We start from the raw sequence: 9,039 nt of genomic DNA, 5'->3' as shown, positions 1-9,039 counted from the left end.
ATAAAATTATTCTTATATGATTATTTTGTGACTAATTATTTCCCAATTCTATAATTATAAGAAACTCAAAATATGTGCACTTGTATTATCAGAAATTTAAAATACAAAATATTTCTTAAATATTTTAATATAGACTTAAGAAAAATGAAAAATAAACATCGATATGATATCATAGATTCACATTACATTAAACAATAATAAAAGAATAGTACTAATTGAAAATCTTTCGCACTTCAAAACTTTCAAATAAAATTATTTTAAAATAAATTGTAAAGAGTTGGTGTATTTATCCGTTTATTTATATTTTTTTAATAAAATGATAAAATTTAATAGGATGGAATTTGTAGACTTTTTCTATTGCAAGATATTGATGATGTCAAAATCTATTAAGAAAAGACGTTCAAACCTGAAGTCCACACTTTCCGGCTGGTACCTTCCTCCTTTTTCACGAAAAGAGATAAAGAAATGAGAGCCAATCACTTTTCTGAATAAAAAATTTACACAATCTCTTATTATTCACATAATCTTTATATATCATATTTTTTTTAAATTTTTATTTTTTTATAAAATATTTAATATATATAATGAATAGTTAAATTAAATTAATTTAAAAAAATAAATTCTAAAAAAAATTAAAAAATTTTAAAATTTTAAAAAAAATATGGTACGTGAAAGATAGGAGGTTGCTATCGTTCTGAAAGAAAGTCAGATTACGAGTCGCACTTCAACGATTTTGCGCTCGCAAGTTCGCAACTCTCTCTCTCTCTCTTCTCAGACTCCTCAAGAGACCAAAAAAACTGACTTCATCTGCATCTACGAAAAGCCAGCTACTTCGCGTTTCCGTAGTTTCGCTTTCTCTCGGTTTTTGGATCGGTTTCCGGAGACGAAATAAAATTCGATTTGAGAGAGAAGGAAAAGGATGGGAAGCGTGGGCGTGATTCTGAAACACCCCGATGACTTTTACCCGCTGATGAAGCTGAAGTTAGCTGCTAGGCACGCGGAGAAGCAGATCCCTCCCGAACCACACTGGGCTTTTTGCTACAGCATGCTCCACAAGGTCTCTCGTAGCTTCGCTCTCGTTATTCAGCAGCTCCCTACCGAGCTTCGCAACGCTGTAAGCTTCCCTTAATCCGGGTTTTATTTTCTTCCATTTTTTCGTGGGTGGCGTATGTTGCTGTTTGAATTTGCGTGGGGACTGGGGAGTGTGCAATCTGAATGATTTTGGTGGTTTTGTTGTGATGCGTAATGTTCTTGTTCTGGAAAGTGATTGGTTGTTTGGGATTTTGAATGGTATGAATGTGATTATCTGGTATTCGGGTTTGGCCATCTTGTGGTCGGATTACTCACTGTTTTACTTTCTAGCAATGTATCATATTTGATGCCTCAGTGATGCTTTTCACGGTTTTGCAGGTATGCATATTCTATTTGGTTCTTCGAGCCCTTGATACTGTTGGTATGTTCCCATTATCTATCGAGTAATGTTGGTATTGAGGCTCGTACATTTGGGGCTTGTATATATCATTATTCTTATCTATAACCTTATATTTTCTATGTGATTTTTCTTCGTTAATTTTCTGTCTGAGGGAATGAATTTAAGGTCTCTATATCAAATCAATTGTTAGCGTCTTGTGTAAAATGCAAGCTTGATGTGTCTTTTCATTAAACTTGCAATTCTTGAAGAGACCACATTTCATTTACATGTCGGTAGCTCTAGTTATATTTTTTTTATGGGTAATATCAGATCATGAATGAAGGTTATAAAGTTATGTTTGTGTTGACAGAGGAATACTTGAGGCTACCAGCCAGGCACTTTCATTTTAAATACCTTAGTCTCATCAGGGATTTGTTAAAGAATACAACTTCTCCCAAACAAGTTGAAGCCCTGTGGTTTTCATTTATTGACGTCAATACTCTACTCTCTGTTGGACTTTGTTCTGAATGTTGGTGAATTTCATTCAAACCTATGCATGATTTCCTCGATCGAGTTCTAAATTTAGAATCACAAGACTGCATATGTTTAATAGCTGCTCACTCTGTCAAACTGATATGATTTTCATAATGTTCTTCCATAGATTGTTACAGACAAAGCAATAAAAAAAAGCTGTTGGTTTTGTTTTGGCATCAATTTCAATTCCTTTTGGATTCCAACTCTCAGTTCTATGTGTTATTATCGATTCACCCAACTAATTAACTTTTCCATGATTTTATTCTTTCAGAGGATGATACAAGCATACCTACAGATGTTAAAGTGCCTATCTTGACAGCTTTTCAGCGTCACATTTATGATTGCGACTGGCAGTTTTCTTGTGAGTTATATGAAATTTTGCACTGTTCTTTCTCACTTTATTTTTCTAGATTCTATAGAGTGAGGAACTTTTCATCTATTTCATTCTGCCATAAAAAAATCCAATTCAATACACATTATTGACACAAGTTATTAAATTCATTAAGAAATCACTTGTAGGTAGCCAATTAAGTGGGTGATTTGAGCTGTAGTTTTGTGGACCACATTTTATTTCTTCAATTCTGTTGTTGTTAACCCTTTTGTTTGTCAGTGGGTCACACATACATACATATGTACATATATGCATGTAGTTGTAAGCAAAATGATTTAACCAATTTCTAATATCTGTTATTAAGTTTCTTTAATTGATTTTCATGTCCTATTTTATCCAAGTTATTACCTGTGTACGTATAAGGTTTCCAATCTCAGCTTAATGCCGTAGGCTTCCAAACCAAGGACTCGAGCGTTCTTATTTAATCATTTTATCTCTTACAAGAAAAAGGTTCCATATTTATTATGTTCTTGAAAAAAAAGTCCATGGAAATCATTTTTAGGCATGATTGAAAGAAAATTGAGTCTTCATCCATCTACTGATATTTCTTCTATTCTGCTTAAAGGTGGTACAAAGGACTACAAAGTTCTCATGGACCAATTTCACCATGTATCGACTGCTTTTCTGGAGCTTGGAAAGAGGTTACTTTTTCTATGAATAACTGAAATGATTTTCTGAGGACGTGAGAACATTGGTTTCATTTTTTGATATTTCCTGTTACACCTTTTCCTTCCATGACCTGATTATAATCTGAATCACCGGTTCCCTTGTTTTCTTAATTTTTTATGTACAGTTATTTGTTGCTGATACTGCACCTATATGGGGTTTGTCTCTTATTTCTTTTAGTTAGTAGTTTATAACATGGTACGTGCAATATCTATGTTACCCTTGCATTTCTTCTGTATCACTGAATGTTCCGAAGTAGTTAATGAGGTGTGCTGAAACTCTACAGTCAACTAGGTTATTTTCTAGATTGAATCCTTTTTTCCCTAAGTCTACTGTTTGTGGGATACATAATGAATAGTTAGTCCCGCTGGTTCAATATGCTGATAAATTATATTATCAACTGCTTCTTCAACATATTATTGATGTTTTTAAATTGGAATACTCAAGTTAAGATGCCTAGAGTGATTGTTTAAGACACTCTAGAATCTAAAGCTGCCATTAGGGTCCAAGAAAAGTTATGGACCATGTTTTATTGGTCCCTTTGTGTGATTGTGCCCTTTCTAAGTCTGCGTCAAATGAATAACTGACTTGGGATCTATAGGATATGCTATATGATTCAAAACTTTGCAGAATCTGTATTTATATCACTTACAAATAGTTGTATGATTTCTTTCTTTACATTCTTTTGGAAAATAACTTACATTACTCCTGTCAATTTTGCAGTTATCAGGAGGCAATTGAGGATATTACCAAAAGAATGGGCGCAGGAATGGCAAAATTTATATGCAAGGAGGTTTGTTATGCATGCTCATTCTGGAGAAGGGTTAACGGTGGTTGGAGATTTTCATATTGTTTTCCTGAGTTTATGTTCATTCATAAATGATCCCCAGATGGAAATGGTTGGCTGGGGGAACTAATGATATTAAATGACACAAGTTTTCCATCATTATAATGACCTGCCCAAAGGGTTCTACCTAGTCGAATCCGACGAAAGCTTGTATCAGAATTTCATCTGTGTAATTGGACCACCCCTGCCACCCCTCCCACCCACCACAAAATAAAATAAATCGTATGGTTTTTTCCTAGGCTTATGACCATAAGTTACTAAGAGCAGCTCACAGCTTTCTCCGTTTTTTGTCATATGTTATCCAAATTAGATTTATATATATATATATATGTATAATATATTCCCCATTTGGTGGGTATATTTCAGTTATGTAGTGAGCTATATTTTTTTCACCAGAAATCTTCTTCTCTTTGGAAGTAATTAAGGCTAGTTTGGATCATTAAAATGCCCTACCATTTATTGGAACTGCTCTCTATAAGCTGAGAGCTGAAGAAAAAATGTACAAAATGCAAAGAAAGTATGTATTTGTGTGACACCCATATATATTTCCTCATGCTGCAGGTAGAGACCATTGATGACTATGATGAATACTGCCACTACGTAGCGGGACTTGTTGGACTAGGTTTGTCCAAGCTTTTCCATGCCTCTGGGTCAGAAGATTTGGCTTCAGATTATCTCTCAAATTCAATGGGTTTATTTCTTCAGGTAATGCATAAATATTTGGAGCAACCAATGAATTTCACTTTAGTTCCTTTTGCTTGGAAGTTTGATACAATACTAGACATTCTACAATCACAGAAAACAAACATAATACGAGATTATCTTGAGGATATTAACGAGATACCAAAGTCTCGCATGTTTTGGCCTCGTGAGATCTGGAGGAATTATGTTAACAAACTTGAGGTACAACTCTTTTCCATGCTTTATCTCAATTCTACTACTTGGTCTCTTTTTCTATGATTGTTGCCTTCTCATGTATGCAAACCAAATTTTATCACCGATCTTCGATAGAGTGGTAGGAGTCTAAAAACACTGTAAAACTGTACTTCAACATCATTATATTGAGTTTTTCTTCTCATTGACATTTTTTCGATGTTTGTGATCCATCCAGGACTTGAAATACGAGGAAAACTCTGAAAAGGCAGTGCAATGTTTGAATGACATGGTCACCAATGCTTTGATGCATGTGGAAGATTGCTTGAAGTACATGGCTGCCTTACGAGATCCCTCAATATTTCGATTTTGTGCTATTCCCCAGGTACGGAATCTTCTCAATGAACTTTGTGGCTTTTTTTAGTTAATGTTTTTAAGAAAAAGGTAATAAATTAATAAACTCTGAGCTTTTATTTTTATCATGTCCAATAATTTGACATATAGGCATGAGTGTATGCATTTATGCACATGTAACTTGCGAAGTTACAATCTTTTCATATATTTATTCTGATCTGCATATGGTACAAAATCTGAAGTTCCTGATTTGTGGTGTGGTTGTAGATTTTTTTTTTTTTTCCTTTCATGTTTAAAAATAATTATTAAGTGTTTCTTTGGGTTTTGACATATGCTATATTTACTAGATCATGGCAATTGGAACACTGGCATTGTGCTACAACAACATTGAAGTCTTCCGAGGTGTAGTGAAAATGAGGCGTGGTAAGTTAATCATTCCTTTCAGCAGAAACTGAATGCATGTCAGACAACAAAAAATTTGATCAGCATGTGTGGAGGTCTCTTGGAAATTAAATTTTGCATCTTCCATACATCTGTTTTTTTTTTCTTATATAGGGTCATTGAGAAAAAAAGAATTATCACTGCAGATCTTTGCTCTCATTTTAGGCTACTTAAAAGTTTTCTCAGTTCTGGTGATGTGGAGTGTTGTAGTAGAATGCTGGACCACATCAATTTCATGAGACATTTGAATGGGCCTTTGCGAGGTCTCATGCCGTTGTTGGCAACTCTTTAGACCTTTCTACTTTATGTACGTAGTGCAGTTTCTTTTAAAGTGATGACTTGTGGGGAAAAAAGATATGGACTTGCTTTAAGGTGGACACTAAGGGAGCTAGTAGCCTACAAAGAACAGTTTTATATTCACTGCACCTTGGCTTAAAACCTAGGAGTGATTTCCTTGGGGTTGTTGGGTCTTCAGGAAGCTTAGGCCAATATGAAACTATACGAATGGCAGTGCTGCTGTTGGGTTCACATTTGGCCATCGTGCAATTTTCTGACAAACTGGTGGTTGAAATAAGAAATGGAGAGATGTTATGTATGCTTATGGACTTTGACTTTGATCCATTTCTTCGAAAAACTGCCGATGGATGACTACTTAAAATGAAGGGTTTTCTTAACATGACTGTATTAGCTATTTTATCACATCATATGCTTCTCATAATGTTTCCCACACTTCATTTTTTGATGATGTGGAGCCTCACCATGGCAGGCTCTTGGAACCCACCCCTGGGAAGGAAACCTTGTATACACAACCCCACCTGCCAGAACCTGCTTAAACTATAACGCAATACAACATTTGATGTCCTTTTTTCATTTTATGAAAAAGAAAATAACAGCGTATTCAGATAAATAATAAAGGGTTGTGATGCTGTCATTCCTAGTTTTCTCTCGTATTTATTGTGTGATAGTTTCCATCCAAATGGTATTCATTGATTGTGGTTATGTTGTCTAGGTCTTACTGCCAAAGTCATTGACCGAACAAAAATGATGGCTGATGTCTATGGTGCTTTCTTTGATTTCTCTTGTATGCTGAAGTCGAAGGTACAATGTTTTTCTTAATATTTAGCAAGATATGTTCGATTGCAACTAAATATTTATTCTGTTGTGTTCATATATTGGAATTATCTTTCATATCCTATGCTTCTAGAGTTTTTCATAAACCAGTTCGGACGTATTGATTGTTCTACCAGACCCCTAGATATGATGACCTGCATTTTTTATGCCAAACAGATTTTCTGGACATGAATTCTGTTTGTGGGAACAAAATAATTATTCAATGCTTCCAAGCTATTTGGACATATTTATACTTTTGCAATGGAGGAAGTGTTATACTTAACATATTTCAGTTGTGTTGCTTCTGTTGTGAAACCAAGCTTCTAATCTGTTTCTTACCGCATAATGCGCTATTGACTACTATAGGTCAACAAGAGTGACCCTAATGCAACAAAAACGTTGAGCAGGCTGGAAGCAGTACAGAAAACCTGCAGGGATTCTGGAGTCCTTATCAAAAGGTTGTCACAGTTTCTATGTCTTCTATGAACTTCATACATGTTTCGTGACTGTTATTGCTGTCATTTTTATATAATTTCTGACAACTTTTTTATGGATTTTTTCAGAAAATCTTACATAGTCAGGAGCGAGCCTAGATACAATTCTGCTCTTGTAAGTATCTGGCTAATATATCAACATGATGTTGTTTCCAAACACTTGACGTTTCTCTTTATTTGAGCCACCCCCTCCTCCCCCATATTATAGTTAGAAAATCTAATGCTAATATGTCGACCTCAAATGCAGATTGTTATGCTGTTCATTGTATTGTCCATCCTTTTTGCTTATCTCAATGCCAAACGACCAAACAATTAAAGTAAGTTTCACTTTTCATCGGTGTTAAAATTGATGATTTGATGGAACAATTAAAAGATGATTATTATTTTCTTTGACGGCCTGCTGCTGATTTTGTTGTTTGGTGTTTATGCAGAACTTCTCGAGTTTCCTGTCGGCATGGTTGGCTTCCAAGTGCAAGTGCATGCTCTGTTCGATAAAACTCGATTTATGTTTGTGTTCAATATCATAAATATATATATATATATACATATATATTTGAAGATTGTATATCAACTATAAAGATACCAAATACAGTTCATGTAGTTCCCATCCTCTTGGGAGAAAACCTTTAACCTGTAGTTTTCAAACTCGATGATACATCAAATGAGCCCCAGTTTAGCACTTTTTCCTTGAAATGTTAAGCATTGGACACTTAAGATAGCTATTACATTTTTCTTTCTTTCACCCTCAATTAGAGTTCACAGTTTTTGGTGATGGCTCCACTTGTTCCCTGCCATGACTCCCACCGTTGAGAAAAGAGAGATTTTCCTGTTCACTTTATCCAAATGGTAGCAGTGCCTCTACTTTTTAACCTTTGCATGTGAAATTCCAACTCCATGACGCACATTAAAATCTCTATATGTGAACTAACAAGAAAATGTTCAGATGATCCTTCTCCCAAGTTCCGTTGCACTGTGAAACCATCATGTGTTGAATGGCTGGGAAAGGAAAAGAAAAGTCATAACAAGGCTATAGAGAACGTAAGATTTACAGCCAGAGGGATAGTCTAAGAAGGTGAAGTAGAAAACAAAAGATAGAAAATGAAGGAAGGGGCCATCTATTTCACTCATCATCAACACGTACAAATAAGGACATCTTTGCACATGCAGCTCGAATTTTCATTTCTAGAAAGATAAACTCTCCCTTCTCTCTAGAAATACTACTCATCATTTCCGAGTATTTCCACCGGAAAGGAGGATTCCTTTCCTTTTTTAGTACCGATCTATGTATATGTTTTTATGATAGTGTTTTTTATCTCCTTTCCACCAACTCGATTTTGGTCAGATCTACCACACTTTGGCGACCGATTATCGATACGCATCCCACCACGCAACTCCCCAGCCGCCTATATATAGGGATGAAGCGGAATCAAGACGAAAATCTCGATGCGTGACACTCACGAGCAACTTGTTCTATGGGTGGTCGTCATGCGCCACCATGCTATAATGTGTCTGTCAGCTAGATGCCCCGCACCAATAGATTCTCCACCTCAAGATCTTTCAAATTTGCCCCATCCCATCTAACAATCATCGGCATGTGGTCTCCACGCACCATCATATGTGAGCGTGAAGAAACTTAGCCCACTGCAATCCAGCCCATCAAATGCCAGTCTTTTTACTATGTTTCCGTTTTCCCTAAACCGATAATCTTGAGGAAGGGAATGCGAGTCTCTTCAGGAAATATCTCAAAACAACAAACTGCAGTGCACCTTCAGCTTCCACCGCCTCCAACGATAACTTCATAGTTCGCACAGCTATGCAAAAATCCGTTATTTAAGACAGCACTCTCTTTGCAGGATATGGGTAGGGACCAAGTATTTGGTCCTAAAACACCCTCTCTTTTTTTTTTTAACTACTTTTG

At 35.6% G+C, this 9,039-nt stretch overlaps 1 protein-coding gene across 3 annotated transcripts; it reads left to right on the top strand.

The window, feature by feature from the left end:
- The first annotated feature begins 693 nt into the window (after nt 1-693).
- Nucleotides 694-7,839, top strand: LOC121258113 (squalene synthase 2-like). Of its 3 annotated transcripts, none has more exons than XM_041159481.1 (14): nt 694-1,114; nt 1,411-1,453; nt 2,217-2,306; nt 2,902-2,977; nt 3,726-3,795; nt 4,411-4,554; nt 4,648-4,752; nt 4,961-5,107; nt 5,424-5,499; nt 6,527-6,615; nt 6,994-7,085; nt 7,191-7,236; nt 7,369-7,438; nt 7,553-7,839. In XM_041159481.1, the coding sequence occupies exons 1-13, from the start codon at nt 920-922 to the stop codon at nt 7,435-7,437; spliced, it is 1,242 nt and encodes a 413-aa protein (XP_041015415.1). In that variant the 5' UTR covers nt 694-919; the 3' UTR covers nt 7,438; nt 7,553-7,839. The 3 variants fall into 3 exon arrangements, with proteins under 3 accessions (XP_041015415.1, XP_041015416.1, XP_041015417.1); XM_041159482.1 differs by lacking the exon at nt 694-1,114 and adding an exon at nt 1,190-1,242; XM_041159483.1 differs by lacking the exons at nt 694-1,114; nt 1,411-1,453; nt 2,217-2,306; nt 2,902-2,977 and adding an exon at nt 2,994-3,160.
- Nucleotides 7,840-9,039: the final 1,200 nt, after the last annotated feature.

Source organism: Juglans microcarpa x Juglans regia, chromosome 3S (assembly GCF_004785595.1).
Source record: "Juglans microcarpa x Juglans regia isolate MS1-56 chromosome 3S, Jm3101_v1.0, whole genome shotgun sequence".
Taxonomy (NCBI): Eukaryota; Viridiplantae; Streptophyta; class Magnoliopsida; order Fagales; family Juglandaceae; genus Juglans; species Juglans microcarpa x Juglans regia.
Note: the sequence above shows the minus strand (reverse complement) of the source record. Positions and strands in the feature narration are given on the sequence as shown.

Excerpts from the sequence above, each read along its gene's own strand:
- LOC121258113 (XM_041159481.1), top strand. The coding sequence starts at position 920 with ATGGGAAGCGTGGGCGTGATTCTGAAACACCCCGATGACTTTTACCCG. Across the intron at positions 4,753-4,960 it reads ATTATGTTAACAAACTTGAG|GACTTGAAATACGAGGAAAA; the intron begins GTACAACTCTTT and ends TGATCCATCCAG. Across the intron at positions 5,108-5,423 it reads GATTTTGTGCTATTCCCCAG|ATCATGGCAATTGGAACACT; the intron begins GTACGGAATCTT and ends TATATTTACTAG.